At 34.3% G+C, this 22,157-nt stretch overlaps 1 protein-coding gene across 1 annotated transcript in view; it reads right to left on the reverse strand.

The window, feature by feature from the left end:
* EXOC2 (exocyst complex component 2) overlaps nt 1–22,157 on the reverse strand; it is a 125,489-nt gene that overhangs the window by 22,191 nt on the left and 81,141 nt on the right. The window contains exons 19-23 of the mRNA XM_015618996.2: nt 21,389–21,448; nt 20,443–20,504; nt 19,905–19,971; nt 17,850–17,966; nt 13,841–13,982 (exon numbers count right to left, since the gene is read on the reverse strand). Of these exons, the coding sequence (XP_015474482.1) occupies nt 13,841–13,982; nt 17,850–17,966; nt 19,905–19,971; nt 20,443–20,504; nt 21,389–21,448 (448 nt within the window). The remainder of the gene's footprint in view (nt 1–13,840; nt 13,983–17,849; nt 17,967–19,904; nt 19,972–20,442; nt 20,505–21,388; nt 21,449–22,157) is intronic.

The following is a 22,157-nucleotide window of genomic DNA, read 5'->3' on the forward strand; positions in this document are numbered from 1 at the left end:
AAAGAGACACTATTAATGGCTAACAGGTAAGGTGCTGAAAACAGGGCACAAGTCCCTGGTATGACCAGGTTCCCACTGATTTTAGCAATTTGCAAGACAGGACTGTGATCCTTCTGTGTGTATCCAGGAAATGTAGCAGAATGGAAACGGCTCTTTCCTGGTCACTAAAGGTTCTTGCTTTTCCAAAGTCTGTAGGCGAAAGAAACACTGACACAATATTGCATATAAGAAGGAACAGACTACAAAGTGTATATAAATATTTGTTATGTATTGGAGATATTTTCAAACAGCTGTGTGCATCAACAGTTTTTTCATGAAATAAAGAATGACTATGCTGACCAAACTACACCTCTACTTCTTAAAAGTTTTTTTCCTATTTTTTTTTTCAGATTTAAGAAAAACTGAGAAAAATGGAGAAACAGACCAGCTGGTGGGTGGTGACAAATGAAGAGTATCATCATCTTGTAAAACTAGTGCCTACATTATCTCTGGAGCCTGGCACTCCAGTACTGCAGCCTTTTTGCCATTTTTTTTTCAAATTCTTCACAAGTGAGCCTCTTTAGAAAAAAACAAACAGCTGTACCCCTTGACAACTTTGACATAGGCTTCCAAAAGCCTGAGTGTGGTAACTTGTCACACCTGGGGGTCACTGCCACTCCCAGACCTCTCTCACTTTACAGAAGTGAAGTCACACCTACGGAGCTGTCAGTGGGGCTCAAAGTCAGCAACATGTACTAACCCCTTCAGACTGCCCCCAGAGATCCCCATACAGGAAGATTTATGTAATGACAAGAATGCCAATTTAAAAAGGTGTTCCACAGATAAAAGAGTAGCTGTATTCACCTCATAAAGATACAGGATGACCAATTTAACAGGAAAAGCCAGTCATTCCTTTAATTGTAAGGCAGACTAAAAATCAACATCTCTATCAAAACTGAGAACAGTTGAATCCAAAAATCTCAAGCAGTATTTCCTTTCATTAACACAAACCAAGCATAGTCTGCAAGAATATTCATTTATTTCTTTCAAACACATCATTTTTAAGGCACCCTGAAGGTGTCCTTTCATGATTTTATAAAACCTAAAATTATTAAAACCTTTCAAAACACAGACTCACTCAGGAAACTGTGTGTTCTTCTCATAATTCCTGCAGTCACTAGTACTGTAATAATAGCCTGTCAAATGCAAAATGACAGCAATTTCATAAATGAAGAATGGGCTTAGAGATATACTATGTTTATGAATTTACTTTGGTTGTCACTCAAATATTATTATTATAAGAAATGATAAAACTGAAGTCAATTGATCCAAAAGGGACTAATTTCACAAACAATATTGCTTGGAACAATACAGACACTAATAATTTTAGTGTCCAGCTTTGCTCTGCATCTCTCTAACCCTCAAGTTACTGAAAAAATTTTAATTACGTGTGAGACATGTCCTGCATTTATTAGAGACTTATGACAAATAAACTTGGGTAAGAGAAAGAAAAGACAAAATTGGCAAGTGAAAGTAGAGCATGGACCTTTTAAAAGACTTTTTTTCAAGTAAGCAACTTCAAAAATGGTGCTTTGAGAGAAAGCTTATGAGCAGCACTAAGATGCACGGTTTTCATGTTTTGTGCAGCATGTTTTCTTATTAACTTTGATGATTTTTTGGAAGTTGCTATTTCTATTAAATCATACAAATATATAATGATAACAAGCAGGTGGCAATGCATAATTATAAAAACCCCAATACTTTTGGAACTTGATTCTGCAAACGTCTGTGAATGTTCTTAACTCAAAAAATGGAAGCAGTCCCTACACTGAAAAAAAGCACAGAACAAGTTCTTCACACACTTCCAAACTGCTTTGTGTACCAATTGTACATGAAATACATGAAAGTATATGAAATTTTTATTTGTCATTAGTAACTCAATTCAGCAAGTTGGCAACCAAACCAAAGCCACTGTATTAACTTACAAACAATAATGGGGAGCAGTATTTAGCAGGCATGATGGAAGTATCAAGTCATGGGAAAAAGCTGACTGAAGAATAGGTCTTTGATTACAGATTCAGTGGATTCTTTGGAAAATGTAGTAGAAGTTGTGCTCTGCTTCATTTCACCAAATTCTCAAATTTGATTTCTATGGTAAAATCTAGTTGTTACTTGTTTTTGAAGTGCATTTCGCACAGAATCACATAGAATTTGGTTCTTTTTCCACAGACTTAATAACTTGGGATGACCTTGAAAGGGTAATCAGCATTTTGCCTTTCAGCCAGCCCTTACTTCCACCAATGTACGTATTTAAAAACTGCAACACGTACTGCAGTCAAATGCATGTAGATTAGCGTATCAGGAATAATTAATTACTCACAAGAGTATACCTTAAATTTATGGCAAAAAATGCCCTAAGTTGATTTTATGTATAGCTTTACTTACCTGTCTGCATAAATAATCAGTTGGTTATTTAACTGTGTTTGAACCAGATAATAGCAGCTTTTAGAGATGTTACTGCAGAAAAAGAAAACCAACCAAAACTCCAACAACAAAACCACCCAACCAAACCCCAACAATCAAACAAAACAAAAAACCCCACCACACCTTACTGTCTTCTAGTCTGCTTGAAAAAGGAGAAAGTGAGAGAAAATTGTTGTAGGACATCTAGAGTATTCGGTGAGATCACATATTAATCTTATTTATTAGTGTGAAGGTGAGAACTTGCACTCACTTCCAGTGTTACTATTTAATTGTTTTTTCACTTCCAAGCTTTACTGAATCCCTACAGAATTTTGAAAAGGGCATGGATTTGAAATGAAGAATGTTTCTGCATGACCTGAACAATAGATTCTTAAAAATTATTTAATCCAAAATCAACATTTGGAAGCTATCTTGACTCAGGAGTGACCCACAATAACGGGAAAGCTTAAGATTTTCACAGTTCAAAGTAAAGGCTTTTAATATTTTTGAATTACTTCAACTGCTGAACAAACCCAACACTAATTTCATCCACACATCCATAAAGTTTAAGTGTTTCATTAAATTTAAATTGCTATTCATTGTATAAAGAAATTTTAAGCTAATGAAATGTTTTTTATTACAATGGATCTGCTGTACTGTTACAAGCCGATCATATTTTCCCACTTAAAAAGTAAGAGTTCAAGGGCTTGATAACTTGGCTACTGAAGGAATATGCTCCAGGCTGAATTTTATATAGGAATTTTGTATAGAAAGCTAAGGCTTTTTGTTACACTAGAATTTTTAACTTAAAAACACACACACAACCCTGGGCAGAAAATGTTATGAAGTACTGAGGAGACAGCTATTTTCCCACTTTGCTAGTAGAACTCTGCAGGTCTGTCCAGTGACAAGGTTCATTTAGGAGACTGAATTTTCATCAGTGTTTTTAAAATGTTAAATCTGATAGCATACTTAACTACTGCACATATTCAGGGTTTAGGAAATACTAGTTTTTACTGTTCCCCTTTCATCTTGAAATCAGTATTATTTTATGCTTGACCATGGACCCCTTAGGCAAAACTTCAAACCATAACCAAGAATGTGAACAGACCAGTGGGTTCAGTAAGGGCATCAAGGTTATTGGACTGAACTGCTGAGCTGCCTGGGGGGCAAATTCTAGATGTTTTAAGATGATTTTCTGCATCTGCACAGGAGGTAGTATAATGCTGTATTTTATATGGTCTTTGAAGAATCTCCACCACAAGACACTAAGCACCTTTATCAGGGGAGATCATTGACTGTTACGGATTGTTTCTAATGACTACCTGCATGCTAAAGGTTAATAAGACAAAACCATTCTCTAAGCTTAACAGTGTGAATTATAGGAACTACACAGGCAGGTCCATGGGGTGAAAAGTCAAGGCACAGAAAAGTCTGGTAATTTTGATGGAGATGAGTTTATTTGGACCAATAGCGAAGTTTTAACTTGGGACTTTCCATCTAAATATCACACACAAATCTCTGACTACAAACACCAGCAAACCAACGTCTTCTACAGATCAACCTTAAATTTGAGCCACATTCACCTATGAACAGGTAACAGCAACACAATTGCGCTTCACAAATATTAATCATGACCTGTAAATGCTTCTTGATCTTATAGGGTTCCTATGTAGGCTGCCTTCTGAAACTGTGACAGTGACCTGAGTATGATGTGGGTAAACATTGCCAGAGTGACTTGGAAACAGTTCTGGGTAGAAGAAGAGAGCAGTCACAAGATCTTTTGGCAACTAACACTACCCAACTGCATATTCTGACAGAAAAAGTCTCTACAATTAGCACACCTGTGGAAATAAATCTTTGAAGGAAGAGAATAAATCCGAGCTAAAAAGCCTAACTAGGGACTCCAGAACAGCTAATAGTTTGGGACTATGGGCAATTTTACTTTTCATGTGACTTACTCTGCCCACTCCACTAGTTTTCATTACACCTCAGTTTGTTAAAGATTGCCACGGAAACTAACTTGAGCATTACCAATATAATAAAAAATCTAGTTTCTAAGAATAACAATTAAAAGAGTAGTCTAACACAGCTCACTCAAATACCTCATTCACAGCCAAGGTTTGAATTTATTTTGGCTCATAACCCAACTAGTAATGAAATAAAACCAAGTAACAGTAATAGTGACTATTGACTTGGAGTTCTAAGCTTTTTGGCCTATATTCTTCTTATACCTCCCTCACCTCCCTAGTCTTTGGTTCTGGCTTCCAAACCCATCTGAACCAACCCCATTGAGTTCTTACTCTCACACACTTCCATCCATTCATTTCTGCTCAGTTATCTAACCTGCAAACCCAATCTGCCTGTGCTCCAAAACTATTCCCTGCATCATTCCATAATATTGGGACACCCAAAGAATTCAGTAAATCAGACAGGAAACATAAGGATGCCATTTGTGCCTATCAAATGCAACATAAATATGAAAGCATTCACTGTGCCAACAAGCTAGACCATGGAGTATTGTTTTATTGATAACACTATTTATTATTACTTCTATTGAAAGGGTTGAGACAGTACAAAACTTGTGTGGATACACCCTCATTCATGCTTGTAAATAACGAGTGCTGGAAGAGATGGGAAGAAATGCTTGCCCTTTCTCCTCTATGCATTATCGATTCCAATCTCCAATTAGCTTTCTGCTTTGAACAATGCAGGGATTAGATCCTATTACCAAAGACAGACATAAAAATACTAAATATTAGAAGATCTTAAGTGTTTCTCAGAGAGTATGCCTGAGGGGCTAAAAAAAATTTAGGTCTCCTCATAACAGAATCAAAAACAAAACAAAACAAAACAAAAGGTTGTTGACATTAACACATGTCCTCACAGAGGCTGACTATATAAACAAGAAAATGCTGAAATGATGACAAGTATCATACAAGTTCCTACAACTGGCTAGACAACAGAGGAGACTTCAGAGCTGTCAGACATGCCTGGTAAGTAAATCCTCTGAAGTTGCAGTAACTATTATCTCATTCAGGTATTAGAGTGACTTGTCATACTTTCATCAGTTAGAACAGGTACATAAGCAGATACAATTCTCAAGCTACAAGACTAAACTGCCATCTGACCAAGGAATCACTGCAAGACTCTAAAATGAGATCTATCTCATTTTAGAGATAGAAGAATTTTACACACATGCTTTTCCCATCCCTAAAGCAATACAAATGAAGTCTGGTTTAGGTCTTCCAACTTTTCAAACAGGACAGATGCTTTTCTCAAATACGTTATTTCCCTTTTAAAAACACATCTTGCTTAAGCAGTCAATTTTCATATTTGCTGACCATTTAATTTTATAGTTTGAGAAGAACGCAGGTTTTTCAACTTTTAATGAAAAAATAACGGAATTCAAAATGTTTTTGGAGCTTAATAGTCTTTAGCAAGACAGACACATGAGACAGAAATGCCACAAGGTATCCTAGCAAGAAGTTTGATAGGTAAAACCCAAAAGAAGCTGGAAGAGTGATGGATAGCAGGCTAGTAAACAACTACTGGTAGGCTTAATAGCAGAAAATGTCATAAATCAGAATGGTGAGGGAAGGAGGACATGTGAAAACCAAGAGGAAGCATAAGGTATAAATCAGATAAGATGCAGATGAACTCTACTGAATACTTGTACATCTGGAGTCTAAAGGCTGATGAGACCAGGCAACAAAAACTTAGCAGCAGAAAATCTTGCATGCAAGAAGCTGGAGAAGCATAAGAAGGTATCTAATAAAGTCAACATACAAGTGCAACTTAGTAAGTAGCAAGTGGGAAATGTGATGTCTATCCAGGATGGTTTCTAATGGGATTTCTATAAGAGCCAGAAATTAAAGGCAATGTGTTGGCAGAAACTACAGGAAGCTGAAGGGCCATTGCCTTCCTCTGTTCTCATCTTTTGCAAGGACAACATGCATTCCATTTCACCAGCTAGAATAATCCTTAAAATTTTTAATTCAGACACAAATATAATATGAAAATACAGTGTTATCAGAAGTGAGAAATATATTGAAACCTAAATGCCTCAAAGTGAAATTGAAAAATAATTTCAAGTTAAAATGAAATTACACAAATGAAGGTATTTTGACATATGCATTGAAATTTGTGCTTATGTTTCAAGCAGCAAATTAGTTTTTTACAAAAAAAGGCAGGGCTACAATATGAGGGCCCCTGACTTTACAATTTTAGTACATGATTCTACTCTGTGAAGAATTACACGCAGTAAAACAAATGCATGAACTGTAGTCATTCAACGCATGGATTGTTCGACTTGCTGATTGATTAAGGATGAATGATTTCAACTCAACCTAATGCAAATTTGATTGTTATATAGTTGGTATTTCCTTACCAGAAGCACAAAATATCAATTTACTAATGTACGTTGCAAGAGCAGTTAGCTTGAATGAAAACCAGCATATTTTAACTGGACTATTTAAAGATTGCTGTGTATAAGAATCCTTTTATGTCATAAATAAACTACTAGCATTTTGTAACAAAACCCCCCAAAATCACAGGTCCTTTAGCAATTTCATTTGCCAGTAGAGAAGATTTTTTTCCCCTTTAACATATGCAACAGACCTGAAAAACATTGTTTTCTTCCTGTTCACATAACATGGCACATTCTATTACTGCATGAAAATACCAGAATTTGGCCATACTAAAGCATAAAATTTCAGACAATTCCTAAAGAGAGGACATCAACAGATTGAGGCCTGTTGGAGTTCAAAATCATCTACCATATGTAACTAAGATAATTCTGAAGCTATCCTTTTAAACGGTTAGGAGAAATCTAAAGGGTTACAGAGATTTCAAACAAAACTATTTTGCACATTTCAGTCAAAAAGTAATTGCTTATTTCTAACAAAAAAAAATAAAAAAAAAGAAAGAAAGAAAAAGAAAATGATTTGTACTATATCCAAATGTTTTTAAGATGTAAATGCACTTGTCATCTTTCATGTAAGCAGGGTGCTAGTGCCCCAAATTAAACAAAAGAAGAAAAGTTAGGGTTGACAAGTATGTCACTGCGTAAGTACAAATTAAATATGCCTTTTGATATTTAATTTTTAACTGTTGAGTACCTTTTCATCAGGCTATTGCCATTAGAAGTTTTTTATAAGATTATTAAATTAGACAAATAACAGATAAAAGATGTGACAAGTATAAAAAATCTGATTTAGCAGATCTGACGCACTTAATCTTTTACTGTGATAGAGGCATTTCATATATTTGAAGTGTTTCAAACAATGATCTCTTAACACACCAAAGAAGAAATTCAGATATAACTTGGCTATATTCAATTTCTGCCAAGTACAGAATGAATATCTAAAAACCACAATCACCTTTCAGTTGAAAGTGAAAAATCCCAAAAACTTTCAAAGCAATGTAAAATTTTAAATACTACATTCCCCCCCCCCCCCACCCCCATATCTGACAAAACAGGTGAAACACAGAATATACAGATTTGAAAAAGATTTTTAGAATAGCAGCTGAAAATCTGTATGCTTGTGAAATCTGAGTGAATGCTGCTGAGTGATGCAGCCAGCATCTCAAAAGTGAGTTATGAAGAGATATCACCATTATCTGAATTGTTCAGGAAAAGAAATGAACATCAACCTTTTGTGTGGTAAACAAATCCTCACATACTACAGTCTTACAGAAATTAATACAGTAATTGCGTATGTAAACAAATTTAATATAATCAGACTTGCCATATTATGAAAAGTACTTTGACATTTGCATGCAAAAGCTCATATTAATAATCTAAAAGTCTGAATGCCCACATAGTACAACTACCTTTGCTTATATTACAAAAATATTAATGCACAGAAATCTTCTCTATCCCAATTCAGAGCAACCACCTCATTCACTCTCCAAAAGTCAACAGCCTTGCAAGTCAAAAAAGATCAATTTTTTAACATCAAATAAACCGTGTAAAAATATAAATAAAAAAGCTGCTTAATTTTGTCACACGACTAAGACATAACTTATGCTTTTTAAACTAGAAAGCAAAAATACACAAACCCCCACAATTTACTGCCAAAAAAGAGATGTATGAACAGGAACAAAAAAAACCCCTGTATGTTAAACTATCAGATTGACCAATATACACAAAAACCAATCTAAACACATACCTGGCAACTGATTAACACTATGTTTCCTATTGTTCCTTTCATCTCTCTTAATTATGTTAATAATGTAGAATAAATTAGAACAATGCTTCAAATAAGACAAAAGAACTAAACTACATTTCACTGCTGCTGCATGTTAAAATTGAAGTCTGTCTTGTAAAGATTCAGAAGCCTACATTGAAATTAAAGCGAAAACTTAAATGAGTTATTTATTAACAATAAATCTAATTAAGTTAATAAAACTGCCTTCTAACACCGGTAGTCACACCTTAGATCAAAATAAAGAGCCAAACAAAATCACTTTGTGTACAAGCTCTGACATTCAGATCTTACATACTGAAAAGTGCATGCATGTTGAAAAAATAAACAGTAAAAGTTTTAGCACGTAGGCTAAATGAAAATTTGCCCCATGCAAACAATTTATCCTTTTTTATATTTAAAACTAACAAAAAGCATATGTATAAGGAAATATATGATAATTACAGGACAACTGCCTAAATGAGCAAGGCATAAGCTTCTTCCACACTGACAGAAACAGGGTACCACACTTGAATAGTACATATTTTTCAAAGCTTGCTCAAAAGGCAGGCCTCTTAATTTTATTCTAAATTCTTCAGAACTGTTCATTTAATACAGTTATTCTCACTCTTGTATTTTCCTATGAATTCTATGATGCAAGAAATTGTCCCCAGTACTTACAGCCAGATGCCTGCAGAGCTGCCAATGATAAATAGTGTCAAGGTTTTTGGATAACACTTTTCTGAATGTTCTGTAACTTACAAGATTTTAGCTAGTCAAATTAACCATGAATGTTCAAACTGACAGGATTCAAAGAAGGTGTTTTAAAGATAAAGGCAGAAACACTTAAGTGAGTTATTTACATGACATAGAAAACTCTGTGGACAGAAACCTACCTGCACCTTTTTTCCCCACCCAGATTATGCTTCACTCACTTCACAAATTCTGTAACAGCTCAGGATAGATTTTTGCCTGTATCAGTTCCACTTGATATAAAAAACACTTGTACTTCCAAATCAGCTGTCATTTTATGAAGCAAGTCAAGTGGGAAAAAATATTATTTCAAGATGGAATTATAAAGTATTGCATTTGTGTAGTTTTTCTTTGTGCATAACTTTTACTGATATGGAAAAGAAACCAAACAAAAAACTAGACTGGAAGACAGAAAATTGCCTTACTGCATTGGTCTACATGGCTCAACAACAATATTGGCATTAAATACATGAAATTTCTGTACATGGAATTTATGTGGATTTGACTCCTTTTACTGATGATGTCGACCTTGACTTTTGAAGCCTTGATTCTCAAAAAGAAACAACATTGATAACACTGTCAAGGCAGAACATTTAGGCTATTGCTGTGCTACCCAGTGGTATTTCATATATATAGCATTGCTTGTAGTGCTACTCCAAGTATACAGTAATTCATACATAACTTCTGTAAACTGTGCAAAGAAAGTAAGCAGTAATATCAATAGGCTGTTATCCCTAGAGGATGAAAGTGCAAGATTGAGGGGATTTCTTTAATTACACAGCAGTGTCTGGTAAACTCACTTGCCTAGTGAGTACCAGATTTCTCTGTCCTTTTATTTGCACTTCAAGCCTGTCTCTTGTTTGAATAATCCCGTGCAATCCATTTATATTTCTAAATAAAAATTGATTAATTCAATTTAATTTAATTTCTAAATCCTACCCTAATTTATGTTTTTAACTTGCTCATCCAGTCCTGGTTTCCAGCCTTGCTCCACCTCCATTCCTTACTTGATGCCAGTCTTCATCACAAGCTTTTTGTTCCAGTCTCTCCCTCTCTTGCCAGTTACATTATTTCCTTTCTCAGCATTAGCATCCTTCTCCTGAATAATTCCATCTACCCAAAACCATTACTTCCAATAGTCTAGATAGGTGGCTTCTGCACCTTTCTTGTTCAAAAACAGCTGTAGTCTTGAAGTTCTGGACAGGACAGAAAATTCACCACCAGAAAATTCTTAATTTTATTCCTAACCAAATCATAAGTATTTTCATATGCACATTTTCAAAAATGTTCTTTGCAAAAGATGTACCATGGCATCAACATGCCCCAAATTCTGGTCAGATTTTCAATGGCCAGATGGGATGCTTGAAAGTTTCAGACTGAACCAGGGAAGTTATTTGCATTTTACCATATCTTTTAAATATGGGCAAATTGATGTTTTGACTTTTTCTTTCCCTTCAGAAAAAGAACTGTTCTTGTCAAAATTCACCTTTTTATTATCATCATTAGTACTATTTGAAAGCTAATGCAGAAACAGCACATAGAAAAAACTGAATGCCAAACTCTAATGTTCTGGTAATCATACAGTTTCATACACAGCACTGCACATCACTGACAGCACCACTCAGGAACACAACAGGACCAAATAGTTTGCCCTGCCATTAATTTTTTTTCCTGTTTTTTAAAATTAAGGCTATGAAAGTCAAGATCCAAACCAGGCAAATGAAAGAAATCAAATATTTACATTTTGCAGACATAAAGATAACTGAAAACAGATAACTTCCAATATACAATGTTTCTTAAAAAATCAGTATGTCACTCTTTAACAAATCCTTGAGCAAGCGGTGTTTGACTCAAGTTAGACCCACTCTCAGTCATATGTATGCTATTTCAGTTTAATAAAGTAGGTATTTTTCAGTGCTGTTGGAGATTAAGTGTAACATAGAGCTTTGTTTGTTTTAGGTTTATTCTAAGAGGAAAATAAAAAAGATAGCATGTCTACTCCAGTATTAACTGCATTGCTTAGATTATGTATTGAGTAGATTTTCTGAATTAAAATCTTAGTGTACAATTTAAAACTGCTTGTGAACAGCAGTTTATTGAAAAAAAATCAATTATATGGCTCTTGGATAATCTTTTTTTGATTGAATACTGGAAGAAGTTTGATTCTCATTTGCTCCACAAAGAGGCTTTTTTCATCTAGTCTTTTTCAATAATTAAGATCTGATACCTTCATGAAGAGGTAGGTGACTTATTAATCACTTACTAATTTTATCTTCAGAGCACCAAATATTTCCAGGGTCATTGAATCATTGCTGTAATCAAGCAAACCAAAGGTCCTCAAAGCTATTCTTTGTCTGGGTTTTGGCTGGGATAGAGTCAGTCTTCTTCCTAGTATCTTGTATAGTACTGTATTTAGCATGAGAATAATGTAGATAACACATCCACGATTCAGGTGCTGCTGAGCAATGCTTACACTAAATCCAGTTTCTCATGCTGCCCTGCCAACGAGTGGGTGGGGATCCATGAGAATCTGGGAAGAGACTGCTGGGCAGCTTTCCCTGACTGGCCAAAGGATATTCCATACCATATGATGTCATGCTCAGGATATAAACTAGGGGGAAAGCTGCCTGGGGATGGGCTGGGCATTGGTCACTTAGTGGTGAGTGACTATTTTTCATTTGCATCACTTGTTTTTTCTTTCTTCTTCCTTGTGGTTTATTTGCCTCTTTGGTATTTTCCTTTTCATTAAAATTTATTATTATTATTTTATTTCAATTATTAAATTGTCATCACCTCAACACTTTTTTTTTTTTTTTTTACTTTTACCCTTCTGATTTTTCCTCATCACACCAGGGCAGGAGAGGAGTGACAGACTGGCTGTGTGATGCTTAGTTGCTGGTTGATGTTAAATCATAATACTTTTATACCAGTAGTCAACTGAGTACATTTGGAGAGGTTAATTAATCAGAAAGGTAACTAATCATCAGGGTGGAGAAGCACAGAAGTGTCTATATGTTTTTTTTTTAATATGTCTAACTTGGGGTTTAACAAAAAAACCCCAAACAACTTTTCTACTATTCTGAATTGGCCAACACTATCATATATAATCCTGAAGAGGTATCTCTAATATTGACTGTCTTCATTTTAATTTTTCCACAAATTTACAGAGAAAGTATGTTAAACTAATAATGAATTGGACAACAGGAAGGCTAAGGCCCACCTGTATCAGAAATGCAATACTCCCTTTAAACAAAGAAAAGACTATAGAATAATTCTAAAGGCAATGTGAACCTAGTAAGCAGATGCCAATGCACTAGAGATCAAGAAATGAGCATATAAAAGGCTGACACAATGTCTTTGTCTTGGTTAGCTGGTGGGAATCCAAATGTGCCAAGTGAAAACATACTTCAAATATGATGACAAGTTATGTATTGCTCAGACACGTTTTTGAACGTGCAAGATGAGTATCTAAGCTATTTCCACAGTATGATGTATCACAGTGTATATTCTGAGCACAAAAGTAGTAACAAGAGATAGAAGAGACACTTTTGTCTAAAGTAATAAACTCTAAAATCCTTTTGCTTTTGAGCAAACAAGAACCTGCAGCTCTTGATTCACAGATTACCAGTGTGCCTCTTGTAACTGCCTCTATATCCAATTTTTAAGTACCACAGAATTTTTACTAAGTCTGCCACATACAACTCTGTGAAAAAAATCAAAACACGAATGTACAAATTGATTAGGACAAGATCACCTTCCAAATGCCATGTGCTATGTCACTGCAATTAATTTCTACTTGGCATTAACCAGACATTCATGTCGTGAAGGATTTAAATGTATCCATTTTACACAGGACAAATTACATGTTCAAAGGACCTATTTGTGCACAATATTCACTTCTGCAAAAAGAAAAAAAGGCAGATTCATTTATATATTATGCTCCCTCAAAACAGAGGATATTAAAGCATCTAAATAATGACTAACACCTCAGTCATTTAAAACACTTTATACCTGCCCTGCAATGGTTTAACATTCTTTGCTGAACTACTGTTATAATATGCATTTTCTCGTAATTTTACCTTTTGAGAACTGTAATTACATCTATTATCAAAGTAGCCAGATTCTATTGGAAAATATCCCAAACTACCTCAATGAATTTCATAAGAAAATAGCAAAGATGGCTTTTATAATTCTTCCTATTATATATAAGCAATGAAGCAAAATAATCACAAAAAACAAGTATTAAAGAGATTATCAATAATGAAAGCAGCTTTAATCATTTGGGGGTATTTGAAAAATGATTTAGGAATTAAGTAAAGTCTGTGAGAAAGAACTCATAATGAGAACATGTCAAAAGTTAAAAACACAGACTAGAAAAAAGTTTTTAATTGTACCGTATATTTTAGCTCCTATCAATCACTGTTAAAATCATTCGAGTTTAATAAGCAGATATTTACCTGTTGGAACGAGACAATCTTTCCAATCAAAATATCCTGCATAAATGCCAGGTTCTAATGACCCAACTATTGGATCTGCCTTGAATTCAATGTACATTTCAAAGAGTCTTTGATCCAGCTCTTTCAAGGATTCCATACTAACCTAAAAAATTAAACAAAAAAAGGAAAGAGAAAGAACATAGTAAATAGTCATTAACGAAAAGAATTTAATCACATACCCCCAAAAAATTCCTCATGTCGTCTTTAATTTCAGCAAAAAGCAGTGATTACTGACACATTTCAATTCGTAATTACATACATAAAAACTTAAGAACTTCCATATTATCTGTCCATCCTACCCAGTATAATTTTTTTTCCTGATTGTATTCAGCAATAGAATTTTTTGTGAAAAATACAAGGAATGCCTAAGCAGGCAGATCATTCAGTAGCTGCCTACTGGCATGATTTTTTTTTCCTGCACGTCAGGAGGTCTTTATCTTGCAAAGTAAACAACTGCATTTTGTGAATGCTTTAAAATACATCCAGAAAAATTTCCATCCTTAAACATGAAGATTTTTGTGTAATACTTAAGATTTATCAATTTTAATTTTACAATTTTTCACTATATTTAAAAAAATACATTATTTATTTAGAAGTCTCTGTCTTCTGAAACTGAACCTATGAACTTCCCCTTTCTATTTCAACAAACCTCTGTACAACAGAAGCAGAAGCTAAAACTCATTAACACCTGCAGCAATCTTCTCTTTAACAGCACTCCATGCATTTTTTTGTAATTCACACAACTTATCCACACTGAAAGTTAAGGGAACATGGACAGTTTGTTCACTGTATCTGAACAACTTTAAATTATATACAAGGCTTTTTATTAAACATGGGCACCCCCTGTAATTACAGCTTCTACAAGGATTCTATAACACAATGAGTATCACAAAATTTTGAAGTAGAACACCAGTATCTAAACATAGTAATGGATGCTAAATGCAAATAAAATTAAATTAAAATTAAGGTCAAAATCTCACATGATTTCTGCTGAAATGTATTTACCTTTATAAATAAGAGCTTAAGCAACACAAAAAAAAGGAGGCTTTTAAACTAGTGTTCATTTTCTTCAGCAGTTAGGGGAAAAGGCACACATACATGTATATATGAAGTAAAGGGGTTTAAAAATGAGGTCTGCTTTAAAAACAGGTCTTTAGATCAGACTGGGAATTCAGCAAAAGAAAAGACTCCTTATCATTCCTTTCTAAGGATTTAACACTGTCAATTGTAGAATAAGTGTTGAACCTTATTCACTAAAGGGATGTCTCTAGATTGTGCTCTACTGTTATGCCTACATTGTTAAATGAAGAGAAAAAACAACTGCAATATCTGAGTCAGGAACAGAAGCAGAGAAGCTTTCAGAGGAGATCACAAGTGTAAGGGAAAACAGTTGTTATTGAGGTCAAAGCTGATGTTAGGAAAGTTGGGATGTTGAAGTTGGTGCTCAGAAACAAGACACACCACAACTTTCCTGCTTTTCTAGGTGATGAATCTTCTTTGATTCATCACAAGAGGATCTCTATCCCAAAGGAAAGCTTTCTATAAGGCATAAGAAGATTAAAGCTATTTTCTTCCTCTTTTCCTTCTACATGACTGCCTATTTTAAAAACTATGAACACGTTTTAAAAAGTACAGAAATCTCGCTCTTTTTTCCTCTTACACAGGTTTCAAGACATTTTTCACTTCAATTTCTTATGATTAGGGAGAATAACAACCCTTAGACCATTCCCATTTAGCTTTGAACTAGTAGGAAAAGTGTGAGTGCAAAGTCCCTCCATCCATTCAAAGAATCTGTGAAACAACTTCTTCAATGTTCCTCAGCAAAGTGTTTCAGAATTAAGTAATTCCACCTTCCACTTTTGCAGTCATTCAGTACAAAAGATCATCTGCACATTCAGTACAGTTTTTTTTTGTTTCAGACAAGGTCTTCTAAACTTGTTTCAAGTTCAATACAAATTAAGATAGTGGTAACCTGTTTTTTCAACTGGCGGAAAGATTACAAGAAAGAATGAACAATCCAAAAGTAATTTTGAGCCCAGGATTGGGGGAAGGAAGCAGAGAAGTCCTTAACATCCACTATGTATACCCATTTTCCTGATGCTCAAGTGGGCTGAATGCTTATAAAAATATACAATTCTCACACTGTTACATTTTTGCTATGAACATCCCTGTGACTAGAGTTTTCAATTCTTAAAGCCATTTTCAGCCTCTACCCTTCGACATTATCTAATTATCAGAACTGTGGAAAAAATTTTATTTAGAAGCTTAATCAATAAGCTGGATGAATTTTATGGGATATATCTCTTTTTTTCCTTCTTAATTAACAAAACTGATGATAAGCTGAATTAAAGAATCTCCACAGAGAAGAATGAGTCATGAGTACGTGCCAAGGTAGCATGTGCTAAAAGCCCAGTGTAATGTTCGTCTGCTTTACATAATTTTGTATTTGTCACACTAAGAAAAAAATTGAAATAACCATATAGAATGTAAGGAAATGTTCTTTGTTACCATTTATAATTTCTATACTTCGAAATATTAGAAAATAATGATTTCCCTACTAACAAAGGCAACTTTAAAAAAACCAACCTAGTGTAAGAACAGATAGTTTTTTACTAAAACACACTACCAACTTCACTTTAAAATTAAATTTCTAAAGCTGACAGAATTGAAAAGTATAATTTAGCTTCAGACTTTTCAGATACAAACTAATCTTTAAAAAAAATTGCCAGTTCTTTATTACAACTTTTTAATCTAATACTTAAATAAATTAAAAACATCCACAAGTTTAGGTGACAGACCAAAAAACTGAAACGATCAACCCACTGCTCTAAACATCTGTGAGCTTCCATCCTCATTTAAAATTAATAAAAGGCTCAAAAACTGCTGTCTTATGATGACTAATTATCCAAATCTGCCCAGCTGACATTACCCATTGATGTGTCCCATACATGCAGTATTGCACCAGTCAGAGTTTTCAAAGGGTTAACACACATTGGAAATCAATGTATCACTTCAACATCTGAATTTGGTAATGTATAAAAGTACCAAACTTTTAGTGGTAATACTTTGATGTGGCTGTGCAAGGCAGAGGGTTCAAAGGGTGTTGAACTCATACATAACAGATGTCTTAGCTGCTTCTAACTGCACTGGGCTCAACTCCCAGTAGCAAAAAATGTCAATATCCAGAGTAATTTTCTATATTGTACTAACCATATAAATCATAGCAATACCTTTCAAATACTATTCAAAAATACTTAGGCTGTAGAAATTCAAGCAACATTCAGGCATACTGGGACTAAGGATGTACTACACAGTTGAACAATCAGTTTGAGTGAAATACTGTACTCTGTACTGGAAAAGATTACATTTTACTTCCAACCAACAAATATTTCTGTAAATAAACTAGCTTTATGGTCCTAAGGATTAAGTCACAACATTTCTCATAAGAAGTGATTAATCTTTACAAAAAGGCAGGAAAATGAGACAGCTACTGCCACCCACTTTGACATTTTCGTTCTTTGAAAAAGAAAAAACAACAAAACACCCCCCAAAACACAACAAAAAAACCATGAACTAGTTTATGAACAAGAGCTATCAGTAATGCAGATTTCCAGATGAAATAATTTATCAACTATATTCCTGAGATAGCAATCTTTTACTCACTGCATTGAGAGAACACAGTGACATCAAACAGCTTTACTAAGAAATCTGATAAGCTCTGCCATTGAATACACAAGTCATGAACAAGAGCTCACATTTTCTATACCAACTACTTAAGCCCTGTATGAACACACAGAACCATATCCTTGTTGTTGTTGTGTCCACCTAATGCCTGGAGTCCCACCCATTTGTGGAAGGCTCACGCAGGAGTCATTTTGGATGACTTGGACACTTGCACTTACTTTTCACAGAAAACAAACCAAATAACAATCTTCAAGCAATGATGCTTCATTCCAGTGCTCTCACTTACTTGAGTTATTTTATCAACACCTTGGAAGCCGTGTTTCTCAAAATGTTCAGCTATATTTAGGAAGGTATGACGTTCCAGGTAACGGCAATTACTGAGTGCAATTAAAAGTCTCTGCTCCTAAAGATTAAGAGAAGAAAGAGCATAACAGTTGAAAAAAAGAAGTATCAGCACTGTAACACTGTAAATTTATATAGAGTATTTTACTGACTCTCTGTGCATAATAAACATTCTCATAAATAAATTAAAGTTTATTCTGTCAATAAACTACTAAGAACTTAATGAATATCAGGTATGATGATTGAACATGATGCTTCTTATAGGATCCAGAGCATTCATTGGAATAGTTGTGACTAATACAGAACTGTGGTTAAGACTTCTTTACAAAAATTAGGTTTGGACAGCTTTCCAGGAAGCTGTTTCTGGATTTTACTTTGTTTCAAGAAATATACTAAGAATTATGACCATCATAAAATCAACTGAAGATCATCTTCACTTTCCCGTGAAGCTGGCTAACACAAGGGCAGCAGATACTGAACAAATGCATTCACCAACTCTAAAATACAAGAAGGCTCTGAACTACATTATATAATTTCAGCAGTTAGAGTAAATTCTAACAGGTTATAACTTATGTCTGTATTTCAATGATTTTTTTAATTGCAAGGGAGAAAAATAACATTCTGGAGTTGAGATACCACAACTGGCTTTCCTTGATCTTGATATAATAAGATATAGTTTCCAAACGAAGAACCAAAAAAGACAGAACTACTATTTAAGTAGATTGGGTCTTCCCTCTTCTCCTCTCCTTTTTATTTCAAACTATTTTTCTACCTCAGTTGAAAGTTAAAAATTAACTGAGAATATATTTTGAAAACAAAACTATTTGACAGTAAAGTTGCCATAACAGCACTGATCTGATTAAAAATGGTATTGGTTTTCAGACCCAGAACTCCTGTCAGTTTTGTATTTCAGTAATACTATGAGTAGGACTGAGAGTTGCCTTCTACTTTATGTTATAATCAGGCAGTACGCAGAATATTCGAAAAATGAGAATTTAAAAAATACAGTAACCAATCTTACTCCAATCACTCACTTTCTCTGTTCTCATTCAAGAAAGACAAGACAAAATATCTTATGATTTACATAAGAAAATGATACCATGGAACCATGGAAGCCAGACATTGTTTGAAATCATGATTATTATTTTTTTTTTTTTAAGTGTTTGCACCTCTGACATATAGGAAGAAGCCCCAGCTAGAAGTCAACAATTAATATCAAATCTATGTCTTGCAAGAATAAAATGATATAAATAACTAGTTTTATAGTCTACCATATAATAACTAGTTTTATAGTCTAGAAACTTGCCCCAATCTGGCCATCTGTGATTCTTTATTGTAGCAGAAATGCTTATTGCTCCTGTAAATTAGGCAAAGCTGGGCTTCTGACAATATTTAAAACCTGTACTAAGTAATACTAATTTCACAAGAGGTTCTCAGTAGGTTTCTTGCAGGTAAACTACAAGACATTTTTTCATCAGCTGCTTAAATGGAAGAAAGTACATTAACCAAAGTGTCAAGAATATTAGAAATGTTTTTCCAACTTCCTAAAAACCCAAAATCAAACAAGCCAAACAAACAACCAGCATTTATTTTAAGTAAATTTTCTGGCAGAAGCTGTATTACTGAATATCTGTATCTTTGTGGGTTTTAAAAAGTAAGTAATAATCAGACTGATTCTAATCTGAAACAAGGTCATAAATCAAAAGTCAAATCCTCAGCTGACTTAACACCAGTGCTATTTTCACTGATTTCTGTGATGCCATTTTAGTTTCTGAGCACCTGCTTTCAAAAACCACTTTCATGAGTTAACATGGTACACTAAGATACCATAAAAAACAGTGCTTACAACAAGAGAAATGCCTACAGAATACAGAAAATTGTTCTCTATAAAAAAGAAAACAAGATAAACATCATTTGCAATATTGCAACAATTAAAAAGAGACACATTCTTTGAGAAGCATTTTCACATCAAGCTTTTAGATACAGAAGTCAAACTTACTGAAGAGAGACTCGATTCTTCATGAATGCTTCCAAACAAATCTGGAGACGAAACATCAACTGAAAGACTAGGAATATTGTTTGAAAAGTAAGTATATAGAGAAGTATAGTGCTTTTGATTATTTGATATATGGTGGATTCAAATCAACAGCAATTAAATGCAATCCTGTTTCAAACCCCCCTTAGAGACAACAAAGAAAGGCAGGGGTTGTTTCACCATGACTGGATGTTACTTAGTGACAAGTATAATTGATTCCATGTAAAGTCATGTCAAAACCAACACATCAACAGCACACAACTGAATAAAATGGTGCAAGTAATGTAATAGTAAATATTTTGTATGATCTTTATTACATGATGCCACATAACATGTTGACATAAAAAGTTCCTGCTGTTATTTCAAAGCATCACTATTCCCAGGCAAAAGTATTCACAAGAAATATGAAATACAGAAGGGATAAAACCACACCCCCACTGAAATGTAAGACTTGCACACACAATTGGAGAATATTACACATAAATCTTATTTTTTTACTTACTGTGATGTATCTATGTCACCATCAGGTTTGGTGCTCAATTGTTCCAAACAATCTATAAAGCCCTAGGAAATAATAAAGCATCTAAATGTTTAAATTATTTTTTTTAAGATCTAAATAAGTATCTAAATTTTCTGCCAGAACTAAAAAAGTTTTCAAATTCACTTTTACTACACTCAATAAAAGCAGAGCAATCATCAACACCTTATTTTGTCTTAAACCCTACATAAAAGTTGTTTAGTTATAACTTTTGAATGCGTATTTTCTGTTTTGCATGCATCATAACTTACTTGTAGGAAAACACAGTAATTTTTAATCCTGATAAATAATTTTCATGATGCATGTGTAAAATTATGCAGTGATAATCTGATGAATAGCATGGTTAACAGTTTTTGTGTGCTCAATCTGAACAGTGGATCCCAAGTAAAAATAGCAGAAGCCTCACTATAATCCTTTTGTTATTTTAGCTTATGATTTCCTGTTCCGGGAGACTATTAAAATGGTTCAAAACCCTAAAGAATGCTCTTACCTAATTTCAAATCAATTAAAAAAAAATCAGACTTTGTTACAAAGAACACTGTTTTCTGCTAGAAAAATTAAAAGAGAGATCCTCAGCTGATGAAAATCAGCACTTCTCTGCTCACTGCAGTATATAGATGTTAGATGGCATCCGCTCAGGAACTATCAATTGTCAGTAAAATCTTGAACAATCACATTCAGTAAAATACTTGAATATGTCACTTACTCTCTGAGGAATTGCCATCACCGAATTGAGCTAGTAAGCTCTACCTACTTTTAAAGTCAAATATTTCTCAGTATCCCAGAGTGTACCAGAAGAATAACACAGTCATCAACTTAAGCTACCTTTGGAAGGTGGGTAAAGTACAACACATACTTTTTTGATCATCACTTGTGTTGACAATTTCGTATTTCAAAGTGCTCAAGTTACCTGCATGATCCCAATGCTTAGTTGGCACACATCCTCCTGTGTTTTCTGCTGCTGAAAAACCTGAGGATGCAAGCATATTATTTCAGTACTCAAAGGAATAACTTCACGTGGCCTTATTCTCAAGGAAGGCCTGAGTAAGTTATCTCTAAAGAGATGACACAATTAAAGGAATGGCTGCTAGGACACCGTTTTCTTACAGATCAAATTTCATTTTATCTCCATACTAAAAATGGGAGAAACAATACAAGTCCCAGTAAACAGTTTGATAAGCATGAGGAGGTAACACTGTAAAAGGAAGGAAGTTCTAGTACATGTGGTATGTGTCATTGTTGGCTAATGGAATTGCAGCAAAAGCTGCCAGGGTATTTCAAGGTCTTTGTGTCCTAAAAAGAAGGATTCATCATGCAGGTTTGCAGAATTCACTGCAGACTCTTTTGAATATTGTTCATTAAGAAAACAGACAAGCTAGTCAGAAAGATGTAATTTAATGTAAATGAGGAGAGAGAAACAATATCTATATATAGGGCCCCAAGGGAGTTTGTAAAAGTGTTAAACTCCTGTTGAACACTGAAACCTGAAAGAAAACATCAATGTTTCAAACAATCAGGGCCTCAAGGTACTAAGTAGACGGGCACAAAAAATTGAATTTGACTTCTTCAAGTAATTTGGATCTAACACCAAATGAAGAGCAACTTCTAGGACTGGTCTATCCCTTTTTATTTTAGATGTAATATCTACTGCTATCTGAAAATTACATGAGTAGCAATTT

Source organism: Parus major, chromosome 2 (assembly GCF_001522545.3).
Source record: "Parus major isolate Abel chromosome 2, Parus_major1.1, whole genome shotgun sequence".
Taxonomy (NCBI): domain Eukaryota; kingdom Metazoa; phylum Chordata; class Aves; order Passeriformes; family Paridae; genus Parus; species Parus major.